At 38.2% G+C, this 19,390-nt stretch overlaps 4 protein-coding genes across 5 annotated transcripts in view; 1 reads left to right on the forward strand and 3 right to left on the reverse strand.

The window, feature by feature from the left end:
- LOC131784988 (ATP-dependent RNA helicase DDX24) overlaps window positions 1-1,285 on the reverse strand; it is a 49,717-nt gene extending 48,432 nt beyond the window's left edge. The window contains exon 1 of one of the 2 annotated variants that reach the window (XM_066174408.1): window positions 948-1,285. In XM_066174408.1, coding sequence (XP_066030505.1) covers window positions 948-1,145 — 198 coding nt within the window. In that variant the 5' untranslated portion in view covers window positions 1,146-1,285. The remainder of the gene's footprint in view (window positions 1-947) is intronic. The other variant, XM_066174409.1, reaches the window with a different exon arrangement.
- Window positions 1,286-1,335: 50 nt separating this feature from the next.
- LOC136276920 (RNA-splicing ligase RtcB homolog) lies at window positions 1,336-7,227 on the forward strand. The gene is made up of 5 exons (XM_066173974.1): window positions 1,336-1,526; window positions 5,468-5,546; window positions 5,639-5,706; window positions 6,573-6,621; window positions 7,148-7,227. Exons 1-5 carry the CDS (start codon window positions 1,425-1,427, stop codon window positions 7,225-7,227), a joined length of 378 nt encoding a protein of 125 aa, XP_066030071.1. The 5' UTR covers window positions 1,336-1,424.
- Window positions 7,228-10,542: 3,315 nt separating this feature from the next.
- On the reverse strand, window positions 10,543-13,685 carry LOC136284147 (TNF receptor-associated factor 4-like). The gene is made up of 5 exons (XM_066173975.1): window positions 13,612-13,685; window positions 13,093-13,539; window positions 11,665-11,842; window positions 11,332-11,528; window positions 10,543-10,717 (listed from the first exon to the last, which is right to left on the reverse strand). The coding sequence occupies exons 1-5, from the start codon at window positions 13,683-13,685 to the stop codon at window positions 10,543-10,545; spliced, it is 1,071 nt and encodes a 356-aa protein (XP_066030072.1).
- A 1,958-nt stretch (window positions 13,686-15,643) lies between these two features.
- Window positions 15,644-17,737, reverse strand: LOC136284309 (uncharacterized). The gene is made up of 2 exons (XM_066174444.1): window positions 17,585-17,737; window positions 15,644-16,096 (listed from the first exon to the last, which is right to left on the reverse strand). The coding sequence occupies exons 1-2, from the start codon at window positions 17,735-17,737 to the stop codon at window positions 15,644-15,646; spliced, it is 606 nt and encodes a 201-aa protein (XP_066030541.1).
- Between the last annotated feature and the right edge of the window lie 1,653 nt (window positions 17,738-19,390).

Consider the following 19,390-nt stretch of genomic DNA (forward strand, 5'->3'; position numbering starts at 1 on the left):
GTTGTCACAGTCATTGCAAGGAATAGAATAAATGGCATCAGTTTGTTGTTCTTTTGTGACAGGATCCTTAGGTTTAGCAAAAATATACCCCAAAGTCTGAGAAGGTTTTTGAGCAACTTTAATGTTGTGGCTATTCAAAATTCTCTTAATGGGTTCCATAACACCCTGAATGTAAGGAATAACAGCAAAACCAGTCGCTGGTTCCCTTTCATCAGGAGTGCTACTAGTTGTAACTGGTTTTTGGTAGTTACAGAGAGGAGTCTTTGTATGGCCATTTGCCTTTTGGACATTTGAAACATATTTCCTCTCCTCAGCCTTCGAATTGAGTGAAGATGGTAGACAGTCAGCCCTCCTGAGTAAAGTTTTGGCTACAGACTTTTTATGGCAAATAGGGTGGTGAGAATCGAAAGCGAATTATTTCTCTGTGTGGGTAGGTTTATGACCCGACGCCTATTTATTGTTGGGTCTATGAATTATAACTTCTTTGGTTACATTCATTAAATCCTTAAACCAGAGTAGCATCAAAGCCTGTCTGATTGTCCTCCTGGTGGCCATGTTAACTTTAATATAACTTCTGGTGGGTCGATACATAAATGATTCAACCCAATTTGAATGTAATAGAGAACCCTCGATTTTGTGTCAGTATAGACTGCACAAACATACATTTATGACATACATGTATTTTCTAAGATTGGATGATGCACAGGAGACTTCATCCATAAAATTTGCTGAAAATTCTCCCATTTATTACATTTAATAATTAAAGGTGAGTAATGATAAAAAAATAAATAAACAAAAATTGACATACAAATATATTTTTTCCAATTTCTCAGTTACATTTACATACTCAAACTTAAGTCAAATACAAAGTAATTTCACCACGTGCTTGAATCTTATTTTCTGAATTTAACAACGCGGTAGGTTTTAAAGCACTTTAAGTAATTCACCTTCTGCGGCGGCCGCTCTTTTATTTTCTTCTTCCGAGCTGGTCCACTTGTACCAATTCCTGTTAGTTCTTTTAGATCATAATCTTTCATGACTTCAAAGGACACAAATCCATCCATTTCGCCCGCAAAGAACGAAGGATCGTCCAATACTACTGGTTCCCATTTCCGCTTCTTCCCTTTCGAATTCTTCTCTGCCATTATAGAGCAATGAGCAAAGAGCTTTAACTGAGAAACTGAATGTAAACGCTCTTTTGAATAACAGCAACAATTCTGGTTTATCCCTAGAGAGTTAATAAAAACACTCTCACGTCGTCCGCCATTATGGATTACTTGCCAGAGATATGATATGAATATTGGATATGAAATTGTACTGCGCCTGATTCAAACAGGAGTCATGCGCTGATTTACCGCGACAGATTTTTTCTCTCTTCGCTGAATCAGCTGAAACCGTTGTGAAACGTGAATGAAAGGACTAACATGGCGAAAGAACACCGTACATTCAAAGAGGAGTGCTCTTTCATTGAGCGCTTGAACAAAAACTCGTTCCTTATTAAGAAAGGCTTTGTCCCAAACATGAAGGTAAGTGAACGCGAGCCAAACATCGGATCGGAGGCCCAACTCCAGCTGAGTAGCGTGCGCATCAAAATACACGTCCTACGATGTAATACGTGAGAATGTTCATATTAGGCCATGTTCATCTAAAATAAATCCCCTTACACCTGCCATATCCGTCAAAGTAATTTCCTTCTTTGAAATAGGTTTTGTCACGACGAAAATTGGTTCAACTAGATTTTTAAAGGGGTAAGTTTCTGAAGAAACTGTGGTGCTGCGTCGGTGGGAGAGTATAGCAGGTAATTTAGTGTTAACAACTGGGTTGAAAACGTAAATTAGCCACCGTAAAGGGTAAAAAAGCTGACGTTTCGAGCGTTAGCCCTTCGTCAGAGCGATTAGAGGAATTGTGGGTTGTGTGTGGATTTATATGTAGAAAGTGGAGCTACGCCATTGGTGGGAATATGGTGACGAGAAAACAGGAATAAATTAGGTGAATGAAAAGCGCTCGTTGATTCCGTGGGGATTAAGGGTGCCGATTTGGAATATAAATTTTTGTTCTAGTGTTTTACGGCTTTCCGAACTGCCTAGATGTAAGGAAAGGCCGCAAACTGCCATATGCTGTTTAGAATGATAAGGAAGATTAAAGTGTCTAGCGACTGGCTTGGATGCGTCCTTGTCCTTTCTTTCCACATCGCGAAGGTGTTCTCGGAATCGGTCACCCAGTCGTCTTCCTGTCTCGCCGATGTATAACTTATTGCAATAAGTGCAAGTTATGCAGTAAATAACATTGGCGGAGGTACACGTAAAGTGATCAATGATCTTAATGGATCTTTTGGGTCCCGATATTTTCTCTACGTTATGAATGAAAGGACAAGTTTTGCATCGTGAGCGAGCGCATTTAAAAGTTCCAGATTGGTCATAGCTTTGAAATGAACTCCTGACTAAAAAGTTGCCTATGTTTTTGTCACGTTTGAATGAAATAAGTGGGGGTTGCGAAAAGATAGTGCCAGTCTCTGAATCGTTTTGGAGTAATTTAAAATTTTTAAGAATGATAGATTTAACTGCGTGGTTGTGAGGGTGAAATGTAAGAGTAAATGGAATGCGGTCAGTGTTCTCCTTCTCGGCGGTTTGTAGTGCTGCCTGACGATCGATTTGTTGGGCACGGTGGTAGCCCGCTTGAACGACAGAAACAGGATAGCCGCGTTTATCGAAAAACTGGCACATTGTCTCTGATTTTTCGGAAAAATCAGAGTCGTCACTACATAAACGACGAAGTCTGAGAAACTGTGAAAAAGGTATGGAGTTCTTGACGTGTGATGGATGTGAGGATGAATACAACAAGTAACTATGTGAATCTGTAGGTTTGTAGTAAACACTAGTACATAAGCCGTTGCCTTCAATTGAAATTTTGATGTCTAGAAAAGCCAAAGAAGTGTCGGAAATTTCCCAGGTATATTTAAGAGCCGGATGAAAGGAATTGACGGCGGTTATAAATTGAGTGAGCTCCTCTTTGGTAGAGGAGGTAGCGCCGATGCAATTGTCAATGTAGCGGCCGTAGAGTTGAGGTTTTGGGCCGTGGTATTGGCTAAAAAATTGATGTTCGATAAAACCTACAAAAAGATTGGGGTAGCTGGGTCCCATTTTAGTACCCATGGCCACGCCATTAGTTTGTTTGTAGTAGTTACCACCGAATGAAAAGCAATTGAGTGTGAGTACTAGTTCGGCCAGACGGAGTAGTGTTTCAGAGCTAGGTTCCTTAACAGTGCGTTGATCGAAAAAATGTTTGAGGGCCCGGAGGCCTTCGTCATTGGGAATGACAGTGTAAAGATATGTTATATCCATGGTGAAAATAAGTTTGTTTTGGTCGAGGAAACTAAAGTCACGAAAAATTTCAAGTGCGTGTTGGCTGTCCTTAATGTAAGACGGTAGAGTTTTGACGATAGGTGCCATAATTTTGTCTAAATAGCTGGAAATAAGTTCAGTGGGACAACTGCAGGCAGAAACGATGGGTCGACCTGGGTTGTTAGGTTTGTGGATTTTAGGTAAAAAGTAAATACAAGAAGTTCTAGGAGTGGTAATGATAAGATTTTTAGCAGTGGCCGGCAATTCTTGTTTAGCTATAAGATCGTTAATGGTATTTTTGACAATGTTTTGGTTAATTAAAGTGAGATCTTTGTCGACTTTAGCATAAAAGGAGGTGTCAGAAAGTTGCCGCAAAGCTTCTTTTTGATAGAGGTCGGCCCGCCAAACAACAACTGCACCGCCTTTGTCGGCCGCCTTAGTGACAATGTCTTTGCGTTTTTTTAGACTTCTTAGTGCCGACCACTCTTTCGAAGAAAGATTGGAAAATTTGGTGTTACGATTGAATTTAAGTTTGTTGATATCGTGGCGACACTTTTTGAGGAAAAAATCTAAAGATGAGAACTGGCCCTCTGGGGGAGTCCATTTAGACTTTCGAATCTGGAGTGTTTCGAAAGTATCTTTGTTCGAGGTGTTAGAATCATCCTCTTTGTCATGAAAAAAGGCTTTCAACTGAACGCGGCGAAGGAATTTTTCAACGTCTTGCTTAACTGAAAATTCATCGGTTTTTTGTGATATGGGAACAAAATTTAAGCCTTTGCTGAGAACTGATTTTTCTGAATCGGAAAGTAGTAAATTTTCTGGAATGGTAACTACAGTTTTGAGGTTTTCAGGCGATGAGTCGTTAGTAACTTGAGGGCCAATAAGTTGGTCGAGTTTTTGGGCATTAATTTGGTGCAAATGTTTAAAAAGTTTAGAATTGGCATCCTGAATTTTGGCACGAATGGATTGTACTAAAACAGCTGGACAGATTTTGGAAAGTTCAGAGCGGCAATGTAGAATTTGTTCGGTGAGTTTGTTACGTTTTTGGCACATAGCTCTGATTGTGATTCTCATAATATTACGTGAAAAAGAATTTTGGGCGCACTGAATTTGGTGACGATATTGATTCGAATGAGAAAAAGAAGATGTGTGAAAATTGGAGCGAAAACCCTTAGGAATAACTTTGGAATGAAGGCAACGGCCGATGAAATGGATGTGACTACAAAACCTAGTTTTGGCGAAAATGAGAACGGCTAAACGGAATGCTAGATCTTTACTAATAGGGGGGAAAGGAAAAAGATAACTTACGATTTCCTGGCGTAGCTCCTTGGTAAGTTTCTTCAAGCTTGGCATGGTCCGTAGCTGTGAGATCTGTAGATAGAAAAATTCTAAGGCAAGAGTTAGTGGTCGCAGCAAATAAATGACAAATGAATAAAGGGGTAAGTTTCTAAAGAAACTGTGGTGCTGCGTCGGTGGGAGAGTATAGCAGGTAATTTAGTGTTAACAACTGGGTTGAAAGCGTAAATTAGCCACCGTAAAGGGTAAAAAAGCTGACGTGTCGAGCGTTAGCCCTTCGTCAGAATCGCTCTGACAAAGGGCTAACGCTCGAAACGTCAGCTTTTTTACCCTTTACGGTGGCTAATTTACGTTTTCAACCCAGTTGTTAACACTAAATTACCTGCTCAACTAGATTTTGTTCAACCCCCCCCCCCTTACACACCTTTTCAGCCCACGTTATGATCAAATCCTAGCCCCTGCCCCCCTCCACGTCTCTTATGTCAGGACTGTTTCCTCTTTTTTTTTTTGTTTCAATCAGTCAATTCACGAACTACAGTCAAACCTGTCTTAGGTGGCACCGTATTTAAGCAATTGCACTGTATTGAACGCCTTATTCCCGTGGGTGACGACTTAATACAGGGTTGACCAAATTGTATCCATTATCCATCTCCATTTCCCCAAGTTGCAGACTGTGGCGTTTTTCTGTAAATTGTTGCAAGAATGTTCTAGTCAATTAGTACCATGGACAAATTTTTACACGCTCTTTCAGATACAAGACTTGAGCTGTGCATTGCAGCTATTCGACTCCTAAGTTCACACTATTATTTTCTTTTTCTTTTTCTTTAAAGGTTGAAGGTATCTTCTATATAAATGAGTTGCTGGAAAAGCTAATGTTTGATGAGCTGAAGAACTGGGCTGGAACTCAAGGTACAGTACTCTGAACATTTGGAATATAATACTGTTGTATTTGCTGCATTTGTCTTATTCCTTTTATACAGTTAAATTAAATTGCTCTCCAGGTATTGGTGGTTTCCTTCCTGGTGTAAAGCAGATTGCAAATGTTGCAGCTTTGCCTGGAATTGTTGGTGTAAGAATGATCATAACTTTTTCTTGTTGAAATTATAACTTAGTGTAATTGAAACTTGTTCAACCCTGGACCCAGTGGGTTAAAATTAATTTTAATCAGGGTGTGTTCAATCCTTTGTTTAAAAGCCTTTTTAGAATAATTTGCTATAATTTCTTTAGAGCATCCATCGTCAAATTGCAGACTAAAATAATTGTACATACTGAATTTTATTTGAAAACTTTCAGATATGAAATCAGATTTCACACTGACTGTTAGTTGTCTAAACTCAGCTTTTAACAAACTGACCCTGTACTCTTGGGAAGCAGAGAAAGTATAAAGTGGAGATGACTGAAGAGTTTCTTGTTATACAGTTTGTGTTTCCATAGTATTTTCACATAAAGATTTCACTCAAAGTGGTGCCAAATAGAGCATCCAGTAATCCAGTCACATCCAGTTATCCCATTATTTCAGAATTTTGGTTTTTTGAACTTTCTGTGTGGTAAAATTTTATTTCCTTCTCAATACTTTTAGAAAATTCTGAAATTATATGAGTCGAATACTAGTATCCTAATATCCTTCTCAGGGAAAATGCACATATTTTTTCCAGGCGAAAGAAGTCCTGAAAAAAGTACTTTCAGAAACAATATCATTCATCTTTAGATGGATTTATCATCTCTGAAAGAACTTGTCATCTCGTCAATAGGACTATATGAATGACAATATACCCCCAGGCAGAGCTTTTTTTATCATCTTTTTTTTTTAATGGAAAAATCTGTAATTTTGACAACATGCCAAAGCAATACCACCAAACAACAGTAATAAAAAAAGGCTATGCATCTCCATTTCTATTCTGAAATGTTTACTCAAATTTTTTACTTGGCCCTCAGAGATCAGTTGGACTACCAGATGTTCATTCTGGCTATGGGTTTGCTATTGGTAAGTTACAACTCACACATCTGTAATAAATAAAATGTAATGTCCAATTGATTGTAAAATAAAACTCAGGTTTAAATTGGATTTCATTTTTTAATATAGGCTAATTGCTCAGTGGTTGTTCTAGAAAAGTAACAGTATGCTTCGAACATTCAGAGGCAATACTGAAAGCAATCAAAATTAAGTCATTCTTGCTCTCTCATTCTTAAAGTTGGTTGCATGTTCATAGTTCATAGTCTCATCTTTGTTCTTATTTGCTACGGTAATTACCCTTGATTGGAAGGGATTTTGCAATTCTCTGACAAAGTAGTTAAAAACTGATTTAAAAATTATGATTACAATTCCTTGAGATGGAGTAATCTTTCTTTTTATTAACAGAATTCTAAGTCATAACATTTATGTGACTCTTATGAGACAAGGTGCCAAAAGTGAAGGGGACTGCTTGTCTCTCACAAAAAAGAAGTAATTTGGAAACTCACCTGTGAGCAGGACTCTATTTCTTTTATTTCTTTTTTTTCTCTTTTTGTAGGGAATATGGCAGCCTTTGACATGTCTCTTCCGGAAGCAGTTGTTTCTCCTGGTAAAGTTAAAAAAAATTCTACTTCATAAATGAATTGGTGAACAGATTTATTAATGATTGATCAAAATTACAAGCTAGTGTAGCAAGACCAAAGTAGCAATGAAATACCTTATATGCTATTCTTTGAGTTTGTTCTGAATTGGTCATTTTATATTTACTTGTTATGCAAGATGGTGATGACAAACACAAGCCATTTCTTTGCATGGCTTTCAATTGGCCATAAAACATGCATATTATTTAAAAATTGTTCAAGTCCTTGTGGCACTGATCACAAAATTTTGACAACTTGTTGTTCTTGAAATGTATTTTTTCATTGTATGATTACTTTAAAAGAAGTTTCCCATCTAAATCTGATTTTAAAGAAGTTCTTATTGTTGATAATCATGAGAAGTACTCATACAAGTGAGAAGTGGACAACCATATAAAAAATTTAGTCGCATTGGCGCCTGTATTAGGCGCAATTCCACGCTCTGGTCTGATCTTGCGAGAAAGTGGCACGAGTTTCCATCCATGACTGTACAGTGTTAGTAGCCAGTGGCGTCCAGATCACTTTCGCCTTTCGACCAAAATTGTTCTCAAACGTACAGATTACTTCAAGCTCTAAGTAGGTCTTGAGTTAAGTAAAATGGTAAGTTTTTAGGGAATTTGCGGTGCTGTATCGTTAGGGGGTATAGCAGGATAAGATGATTTATGAACTGAATTGATGTGTAAATTAGCCACCGTTAAGAGTTCCTAAAGCTGACGTTTCGAACGTTAACCCTTTGTCAGCATTAGAAACCCTAAAGCTGACGAAGGATAGCTGTTATGGCTTATCTTCTCCACTGATTAGCTTGGCACTCTTGGAGCGGGGAATCACTATGCGGAAATCCAGGTTGTGGATGAAATTTACGACAATTATGCTGCAAAGAAGATGGGAGTTGATCATCTTGGACAGGTAGAAAAAAGGGCACTTACGTCCTAACCCTTTAACTCCCAGATCAAATTTGTAATTCTCCATACTGTCAACCATACAATTGTTATGATGTTAGTTCAGAGAATTATGTATTGGATCAGCTAATTATCTGCAAATTTATATTTTTCTTTATTCTTTTCTGGTTGATATTGTATTGATATTGTAAGTAGAAATTCAGTCTTGGTCACTCATGGGATCTCTGACTTGCAAGGAGTGAGGCATGTGAGCAATTGAAGATCTTTTAGGAAAGCTGCTTGATATTTCTCTTGAGCTTGTAGGAAAGATCTTTTCTTAGTCTCTCTCGTTACATTTCAAACCTCATAATAATTATCTCTCAGTTCTTGTGTTTATCAATTGTTACTATCGATCTCGAAAACACTTTTTCACGAGGGACGAAACTGTTGACAGTTGGATCAATATCAGTATCTGGGCCGAAGGCGCTATGTAACAGAGCCATTTAAATTTACGACAAAACAGCTTATATAAAACAGTACTAGTAAACAACCCTTATGTAATTAAGGTCAAATGAATAGCCTTATGTAATAAATGTTTTTAAAATGTACGACCTTTAAGTTTGTAAAAAGCACCCGTTAAAAGTTCGTAAAATGCGACTGTTAAATGTTCGTAAAATGCGGCTGTTTAATGTTCGTAAAATGCGACTGTTAAATGCTCGTAAAATGCGACTGTTAAATGTTCGTAAAAATACGTTAAATGCTCGTAAAATGCGACTAAATGTTCGTAAAATGCGACCGTTAAATGTTCGTAAAATGCGACTCTTAAATGTTCGTAAAATGCGACTCTTAAATGTTTGTAAAATGCGACTAAATGTTCGTAAAATACGACCGTTAAATGTTCGTAAAATGCGACTCTTAAATGTTCGTAAAAATACGTTAAATGTTCGTAAAATGCGACTAAATGTTCGTAAAATGTTGGTGTTAAATGTTCGTAAAAATACGCCCGTTATATATTTGCTAAATGCGACGGTTAAAAGTTCGTAAAATGCGACTCTTAAATGTTCGTAAAAATACGACCGTTAAATGTTCGTAAAATGCAGCTGTGAAATGTTCGTAAATGCGACTCTTAAATGTTCGTAAAATGCGACTCTTAAATGTTCGTAAAATGCGACTCTTAAATGTTCATAAAATGCGACCGTTAAATGTTCGTAAAATGCGACTCTTAAATGTTCGTAAAAATACGTTAAATGTTTGTAAAATGCGACTAAATGTTCGTAAAATACGACCGTTAAATGTTCGTAAAATGCGACTCTTAAATGTTCGTAAAAATACGTTAAATGTTCGTAAAATGCGACTAAATGTTCGTAAAATGTTGGTGTTAAATGTTCGTAAAAATACGACCGTTAAATGTTCGTAAAATGCAGCTGTGAAATGTTCGTAAAATGTGACTGTTAACTGGGTCTTATCTGTTAAATGCGTCTGTTAAATTTTCGTGAAAAGCGATCTTTAAATGTTCGTAAAAAGTGATTTTTAAATGTTAGTAAAAAGCGATTAAAATGCAACTGTTGATTGTTCATAAAAAGCGCCCGTTAAAATTTCGTATGTTGTTAATTTGCGACTATTACGTGTTCGTAAAATGTGCCCATTAAGTGTTCGTAAAATTTGCTAGTTGAGTGTTCGTAAAATGCGCCCGTTCAGTGTTTATGAAATGCGATTGATTAGAATTCGTAAAATGTGACTGTAAAGTTTTCTTAAAATTTGCCAAAAGTGCACCCGTTATGTTTTTGTAAAATGCGACCGTGAAGTGTTCTCAAAAATGGGACCATTAAGCGTTCGTAAAATGCGACAGTTTAGTGCTCTAAAGTGCACGACCGTAGACTGTTCGTAACATGCATGATTTGAGAAGCGTCTGGTTGAATGCACGACTACAAAAAGTCCTTCAGATGCACGAGTTTGAATTACTCTTAAAATGCCAAATGTAAAGGGTTCTGGATGTAAGTTGCAGGGACAGAACAGCTGAAAGATTGTCGTTGGAATTAAGATTGCAACAGTTCATGGGTGGCGATAAAACACAAAAAGCTCTTTAGTCAAAGCGAGAGGGAGCTAAATAACTCTAACCTCTGCAAGGCTCTCGGTTAATGGAAATGAGCAAAAGAACGAAATTGCGGGTTCATGCACCCGCAACAGTAGTTCATCGCTCGCCCGCCCAGTGAGTTAGAGCCTGAAACAGGCTAAAATAACTCAAACTGATTAATCACTCAAAGGCAAAAGTAACATGTTCATCAAAATTTATTGATGAATTACTAGAACAAAACATAAATGTACAAAAGATTTGGCCCCGTGAATAAACAGCAACATTATTGGTTTTTTTTTATTTACAAGTATAATCAAGCGAATAGCAAAAAGTAGAATAATGCCGGTTCCCGCAACTGCCTTAATTAACGCCTATTACCGACATGTGGCTTCACTATTTCCATTTTTATGGTGATTGCCTCCACCGATTTTCGTCCGGTCAAGGAAACAACAAAGTGGTCGCCCTCTTTAAGATGAATCCTCCAGGGAGCAATCTCCATATAAGCCTCGATTTTCTGTTCAGCAGTAACGACAGCGAAGCTGTTGAAGAAAGAAAGCAATATTTACTTTAATTCATTACTTTTTGGAACGTTGAACAACTGTACCGCTATGCGTTATGAGGCATCCAGTGACCTAGGATTTTTTTAGGGTATTGCGATTAACTAGTTTCCAAGACACAACATAACCAAGTTTCTCCTAAAAGGTTTTATGAGCCATGGGTCAGCTTTTTATGATCTCTTTTAGTTCGGGTTTTTTTCTTTTTTTTCGGTTTTTCGTAGTTCAAAGCTTTGTTTGTAAGCAATTGGATATCCCGGTTCACCGAAACATTAGAAACCTTGGTTGTTAGAGATTTTATCACACGGTTTTCAAGACATTCCATGACTCGGTTCTTAGGCGCTTTAACCTAATTTTCAAGTTTCACTTTATCTTGTACTGAGTAAAATAATTATTTTTCAGCCATCTGACAAGTTAGGAATACATTTCATTGTAGTGCCTATTCGAGGATGGTTACACGGTTTACACAGGAGATTATTCCGTTTCACTTAGCACTCTGTAAATTTTGGAAGGAAAAATTTATTTCATGTTTTCACTTTCGATCTTCATCCAAATCCACATATTTCCCCAATTGTAAAATTCTAATTCAAAACAGTTACCTTGCTAGCAGTGAAATGGGATCCACCCCTTGGACGAAGTGGACCTGAAGATTCTTCCTGTCCTTGTCCAATAGCAATTTCCATTTTCTATTAAACTTTGAGAAAATTGGTGACCCCAATGAGCCGTGCATGTCCGGAATCCTCCAGGTGAATATTGCTTTTTCTTCCCCTCTAATTGGTACGACAAGGAGACGATTCTGCGAAGGAAATAAATTCAATAAGGTTACATCCGGAAAACAAATCAAAGCGTCGTAATTGTGCTTAATAAAACTCCATTGTTGAGTCCGGGTTTGACGGTTTGGGTTAGAATTAATAAAAAGCATCTAAACTTACCATGACTACTTCCCACAAAGTTCTTGACCTTTCCTGCTCCATTAGAACGAGATGGCGGGAAGTGGAGCAGCTGTCATGTGCCGCAATTTCTTCCCTGCGAAGATAAGTGTGACAGCCAGCTACCTGGCACGCGTTCATTGCTTTTCCACATGTAGCCATGTGGGCTGGAATCAAATATCTGCGTTTGAAAGGAGAGAATTTCAGTTAGAGTCAGCCAACCCCATACTAATTAATTTCGACCGTACAGAATCTCGTTAAAAACTAAAGAAAGAAACACTTAATTAAAAAAAGCTATTGTAACTAGACCGGCAAACGGACATCTGGCAGACATTTTATAACTGAGGGTTGCTTTCAACCAAAATTCAATGAGAAACGCACGTAGAGAAGATGTGGCAGATCGATCTTCCTGTCAAGCGTATCACGTTTAGTTAGTTACAAATTTTAGAATGAAAATAATTACCGCTGTACTCGTCGCTTTGTCGAGTTTGAAACACAGGAGCAAGTAAGTAAGCCACAGTTGACATTCACGATAGAGGCGAAGTTATAAATATGCCGATATCATGGTTGTTTTGTGTAATTCGTTGACGTGGCGTTTAATTGACACCCAAAACCACTACCGGAAGAAAAAAGCTAATTGTTACATGATCGAAAAGATTTTAAATGAAAAAAGGTTTTAAAAGTGTTCCTCATTCAGCCCCTCTAAAACCCTAAATTGTTTTGCGTTCAGCCCAACGGATTGAACGCCTGAAACGTGCGCGTCGAGTTTTAAATGAAATTCAGTGAGGCATACGTCGCACTTGGCAAAAGCTCTGAAGTATGTTCTGCAGAACATCCATGACAATGACAAAGCGCGAACTTTCAGGAGAAACATTTTGCACGAGCGAGGCTCACTACTGATAAATTTATGTAAATGAAATGGAAATGACGAGACCAAGTACCAGAATCACCTGGCCGTGAAGACTTTCAACATGCCAAAAAAACTATAATAAAAAATGAAATTGCCAATGATATTATAGGCGTCATCCGTCAAGACTTAAGTGCGAATTTCTCAAAATCAGTTTGTGCAAATGTCTCAAAACTATTGCGTTAGTCCAAAGTTATCGTGCTCAGATGAAAATTACAATCTTGTTCCGATTGCAAAACTAGGGTCACACTTGAAAATGGACTCGACAACAGTATTCTACAAGAAGATCAACAGATTCTCGCAAAAGTTTGCAAAGTATGAATCCTGTCCATCTGTCGAAATAATTTGTCCGAACCATCACTGAAGAGCGTTAGAGCCTTGGTATCTCCTGTAGTGCTCAGAATTTTTAAGCTCAAGTTTGATCGCTTGACCAGTTTATCTGTTACCTTGTTCAACTAGTAAAGCTTTACGAAAAAACTTTGACCCGTTTTGAACATTTATTACATTGAGCATTACTATCTGACCTTTTCATGGTGGAAGTACACCCCAGAGGGCAGGACACGTCGACATAATCACAATCCGCTTTCAAGTGTAGAGGTCTCTCTTTACGGAGGAGTTGTTGCCCACAGGCACACCATATCTCTTCTTCTGGGCAGACTGACTTGTGCTGTAACGCATCTCCCCGCTTAAACTTGGCTGAGCACAAGCCACAGTGCTGCTCGATTTCTTGGCAGTCGTGGATAACATGCTGCCTGATATCCTCGAGGGGCACATCCCTCTCACAACTCAGGCACTTGGCTGTCATGCCTTGCATCATTTTAGCCGCAAACAAGTTTCTACAGAAACTTATTCTTGGCTGCCTGCACATATGGCAGTTACGTGCCCCATTTTCCACCATTCGTTCGGCGCAGTGACCGCAAACAGAATGACCACACGGGTGACATATTTTAGCATCGACCATTGGACAAGTACTGCAACATGAATAAAAATAAATTAGGAATAACCATGAGACAACCATGACTTGAAAAGTTCGCGATACATACCAAATCTCACATAAAAATTCCTGTGGGAAACCGGTAAGGTCGATAAAATCAAAATAGTCTTGTGAAGACGACATGCTTGATTTTCTGATTGAACCTTGACTTACGGAGCGCACACTTAATAATCTGTTCTGAGGTTCTGCCTACGCTGAATGACAATGCAACAGGTCTCCTTTCCATGGATGCCTAATCAAAACACCGGAAATGGTTTAATGAATAGGGCATTTTAGTACGAATGAAGGCATTTTTGTTAGAAAAAAAGAAAGCGATCGCGACTTAAAGACCACACGAGTACTAACACCCAATGTGTGAAAGTCGGCCAAACCTTGGTGAATGTCCTCACAACATTTCGCTAGATCCGGACGCCTGTTAGCCTGTTTTTTTCCCTATTATTGCTAACTGTGAGAATTTTGTTAAAGATCACGACAATTTCTTTTTCGTGATATTCCGTGATTACCTTTGCTTGTGCACGTTTAATTTAAGGTCACCACTTTTACTCACGCGCAACTTTGTCGAAGGGGAAGCCATAGGAAAGGAAGGGAATAATTTGTTTCAATATGGAGCAAAAATATAGATGTGAGAAACGATTGCTAACGCTGACTTTTTTTTTTCAACATTTTAAGTGACAGATTTTATGTTCACATTTCGTTCTTCTACAAGATCGCCGCTGATCGCTCTCAGCTTATTGGTCCTACTTGCCGCCTGCAAATTCGTGAACAGGGCGTTTCGCGCCTTTTTATTTTGAACGCTGTGATTGGATGGTGATTTCAACCACGAGCGACATCGTTAGTCATGCCAATGATACAAAGAAGAGAGATAGGGAAAGATCTAATACATGCATTAGGTTACAATTATTTCTTCGCGTATCACAAAACAAACAAACAAACAAAAACAAAAAAACGAAAGAGAAAAGAAAAATGCAGGCAGGACTTTAAACAAGTCCGTGTTGAGTTGTTGCGGCGCAGTGACCTCATAGGGAGTGGCCACACTGGTCAGAGACCTTGGCCATCGACCCAACGGACAAGTAATGTAAAATTAAAAAAATAGAATAGAAATGTAACATGAAAAAATTAAACACATACGTTAAGTTGATTTACGGTCAAGGAACAACCTCCTGAAACAACCATGTATGGGAAAGGTCGCGGTACCTGCCGAATTTCACGTAAAAATTCCTTTGAAATATCGCTGAGGTCGACTCAACGGAAATAATGCTGTTCAGGCGACGTGCTTGAGTATGTTGTTGTTGTTTCATTGTGAATGTAACTTTAAAATAAGCTTTCTTTTCAAACGTTTCGCCTCTATACCCTAAGACAATAAGCTTTTCACGAAAGAGTTTATGAGTCTATTAAACTCGTCCACGTCGAAAGGAGCGCTCGCTTGAGAGGCGTTCTATTGGAGGACTAGGAGCATGCCAGGGAGCATTTAAGGCAACAAAAGATTTCGCGAAATTGAATCTTCGGTCCTCAAAAAATTTTTTTTTTCAATATGAGTAGCTCAAAATTGTTTCGCAATTTTCAAAAAAGTCACTTTTTGATGGAAGAGAGCCGTCGCACTTTCAAATATGTTTCCTTGAAATTGAAGTCCAAAAAGCTCGCATACTTCACAACAGGCTGTCATAATTTTTTTCCTTGCAAGTTTCTGAGAAGTCTCCCTTTTGTTAAATCTATATGCAAGAAACTCAAAGCGACTTCGCTGACCCACACATTCTACCAGTCATTTGTACTTGGTCCGTCGTGTAATGTTTTTTCGTCAAAGTTTCAAGAAACATTACATTATTGACATATAGAGATTCATTGCTGAAACTCGCTCTCTGAAACGTAGACAGATATGAGGTAATTGGTTGGTACAATAAATCGTCACACCCGAATTTGGAGAAGCGATTTATGTTTAATGATGTTAGAGAGGAAAATTATCGTCTCCGCAAGTTTACAAACTAATTTAGTATCTGACGGGTTACAAAATAGAACTTTGAACGAGAAAAAGACAAAATTAGCGCAATGTTTACCATCATTGGCACACGCAAATGCACGTTTTGTTACAGTGGGTGATATTTAGATATTAAAACTCTAAGACTGCGGAACACGTCTGCTCCTCCTCTCCAATCTCGCCACATCTGCTCATGGAGGAAAGCGGGGATGTCCTCTCTTCTAACTCCCTTTTCTCTCTTTATGTGGTATTTTAGCCGTGCCCAAGCTGACTCTGCCTCCTGAGTGTGGACTCCAGTCAGGGGATCAACGAAGTTGTCTTGGTGGACCACGCTTCTATGCACCGTCACGTTGGGAACGTGGCGATGCAAGTTTCTGTAGGCGGCCCAATCGTCAGTGTGGACCTCGGAGCCAGGTAGGAGTACTCTCTGTAGGATTTGGCACAGAGTTGCCCGATCTCTTCGTTGCACTACTTGAAAATATCCCCTGCAGGGTATGTGCTCGGTGGATATAACGCCAAATACCCAACAAGGTCCGTTACCTGCACGACGCCCTCTTTGATACTGTAAAAAGAGTCAGATACAAACATATGTATATTTACATATTTAGTGAATAAATCCCATCAGGCCGCGGGTATGTGGACTGACAATGTCCTTGGCTGAAAGAGTGTTCGAAAAATGAAAAATTTGACCGAAAAGCGAAGCTTCGAGGGCGAATGTGACAATTTTGAGGACAATACCTCAGACAGGAACTTTATCAGGCGACATACCAGCAAGCCGGAAAGGGTTATATTTCTTTTATAAACTATCGTACAAAAACCGTTGGTAAAACTTTCTGGAACAGCATTTGTTTCCAGGCTTTTTTTTTTCATGTCAAATGATTAAGATGAAAAGGTAAAACTTTTGAGCTGTCTTTTTTCCGCCGTTGCTTTTCTCCTTCTCAAAGATCATTTTACGAAAGGTAAAATGTGTAGAATGTGAAGAATCTTTTTATTCATTTCTTTCTAATTCAAAAACGCAGCGTTGTAATTTTGAACGGTTATTCTATACCAGCATACGGACCATTTTTTTTCTGAAGGGCAGGTATGATCATGAGAAATGTTAAAAAAAATTGTTTTCAGGGTCTGAAAAGAGAAAATAAATTGTTTGTAAACGTGATAGGGTTAAAAAAAATGTTTGGAGAGAAGTAAGGTAAGACATTAAAAATTATTTCTACTAAAACTGAAATGAAAAACAAAATAACAAATTGAGGCATTAGAATAAAAATTGACACACTTTGGGCACTAAAAAGTGGTCACTCTGTTTTAAGCAAATAACAAATCTGAAAATAGCTAAATATTTCTTGAAGAAATGAGATTCTACTGTGGCAGTTAAAAAATGGAAAAAAATTGTTTGCACGAAGATGATGTTGGAAAAAAAATGTTTGCGGAGCGGAGACGTATATTTTTAAAAAAATATTTGCAGAGACGTATATGTTTAAAAAATATGTTTGCGGAGACGTATATGTTTAAAAAAAAGTGTTTGCGGAAGAACATTTCTCATACACCCCCTCCAGAAAAATAATGGTCCGTCCCTTATAATTACTCATACTTATTAACTGGATTCTATTTTGTATCGAGGCACGTATAACTTGTTATTTTTTCAAAATAACTTGTTTTAGATACTTAATAGATTTTAAATAGTTAAGATTTCTAATTGGCTAAATAAGAGTCTAGATAGTTTTTAAACACCATTTTTGCTTGCTTCACAAATTTTGTCTAGTAATAATTTTTATCTTTCTATAATGACGATGAAGAATTATTTTAATATTAATTTTGATTTTGTATTTTATAGAGGGCCACAAGTTTATCGGTTTTATTATAACTGTCACGTGTTTACCCTTTTCAGATAAAGGCGTTACCTTACCTTACCCCACCTTTTAGTTACTTAATTTGTCATAGGTATAGTTTCCTGGACAACCTAGCCCCTAACAAGGTTATCGGGCTTCATCAACATTGTTTAAAGTTTCTACTGGGGGTGTATTTCTGTATTCATCGAAAACAAAACACGCACCTTGGACTTGTGTCTGAACTGGCTTTCGTCGCTCTTAACAACGAAAACGCGTCCTCCAAACGGAGTAACTGGTTGATCTTCGAGGTCTCTGCCGCAATAATGCCTCATGACGGCGTATACATTTCCAACGGTGTTTCTGGTCAAAGACAGCATCCTCGCAACCGTAGAGCGCAGTTCACGATGGCTCCAAAGGTACATAAGGACGACGAGTTTTCCAAGAGGAATTCTGGGAAACTCTCTAAAAAAGCTTCCAGTGCGTAGAGATCTTTTCCGTCTACAAGTTGCACAACGCCTAAAGAAAGGAATAGAAGCAAGAAAGGTGTGTAAGCACGAGAGAGTGTTGTCACAACTACTTAAGCCGTTAATTCTGACGAATGCAACAATCTGCTGTTTCTCATAGTAACGACCTGGAATTTTTCATTGTACACTTGCTTTATGACTTTATATTTCTCCATTTTACGATGCCTCAGAAGTAGAGATAGGCGGACTCAACGCTACTGTGTGGGTAGAGCCGCGTACGATTGAATTTGGAAAATGTTTGAAATTTACAACCTAACGGTCTTTAGATTAATTGTGTAGACTGGTCCACTTCACAAGTTAAAACAAACACAAGAGGTGCGTACCAAATGTAGCCATCAACATGGTCGTAATTGCGTTCATTCAGTTCCATGGGCTGGTTGCACGGTAAGCATCTCAGCGGGTTTGCGATCAGATATTCAAGTTGTAGCCACTGGATCAGTTCGATAGTCGGACCGTTAGCAAGATTACTAACTTGAAGGAGATCCATGTCTTGTTGTTAAATTTTTTTTTCCAGTAACTTGAAATTTGGCTCTTAATAAAATGATTTGGGATTTTTTTTCTCCACCGCAAAAGGAATTACACATACAAGTGAAGCCCTCATCTAGAGTTCACCCATGGGATTACAGCTTTTTGTTGGTGTGGTGGACAATTACGCACATGTTTTCGTTGTGATACGTATTCCCTCAGTTTTTTTGCAAACTCTTGAACTTTCGTAAGGCACAGAAAGCTTTAATAAGAAGAAGAAGGGAAAAAGGTGAGAGCAAAATTAACAGTGCTTTGTAACTGTAAAAGGCGGCATCAACTCTACAGTGTGCGGCACTTATTAAAGTTACAAGAAGTGAGATTTTTTTTCTTTTTCAGTTTATTGTTTCTGTCATAAACATTCTTTGCATCTTTCGCATTAATTTTGACCACAATTCCCTCGCGTCAAAGCCAAAGCGAATGATCCTCGTAAAAGTTTGAAAGGATCTACCTTAATCAAACAATTGTTACATCAACATTATTTAAGCATATTTTTCTGAACTTGAAAACTGGCGAAGTCAAAGAGGTTATCAATAGAAAAAACAAACTAAGAACAGAAAGTTTACAAAACTCGATTGTCGAATACATAACTCGGTTTCCTCACTAGAGGTGCTGCGTCGGTGGGAAAGTATAATAGGGTAATTAAATGTTATCAACTGAGTCCAAAACGATTAACGATTGATCGCTCTGACGAAAGACTAACGCTCAAAACGTCAGCTTTTGAACTCTTTACGGTGGCCAATTCACGTTATCAACTCAGTTGATAATACTAAATTACCTAGGTATCTATTGGCTCTTTTTGATTAACAGACGGGTACTAAAGTGCAAAACATGAACCACCCATGGGAGCAAGCAAGTGTCTGTTGATACCGATATGCGCATATTTTAGTCAATACATAACGAAACCCGAACTGCAGATAGAAGTTCTGCTGGACAATCTAAAACTTCAATCGCATATACCACCTTCCATCTTATTTGACGCGG

This window comes from Pocillopora verrucosa, chromosome 11, assembly GCF_036669915.1.
Source record: "Pocillopora verrucosa isolate sample1 chromosome 11, ASM3666991v2, whole genome shotgun sequence".
NCBI lineage: Eukaryota > Metazoa > Cnidaria > Anthozoa > Scleractinia > Pocilloporidae > Pocillopora > Pocillopora verrucosa.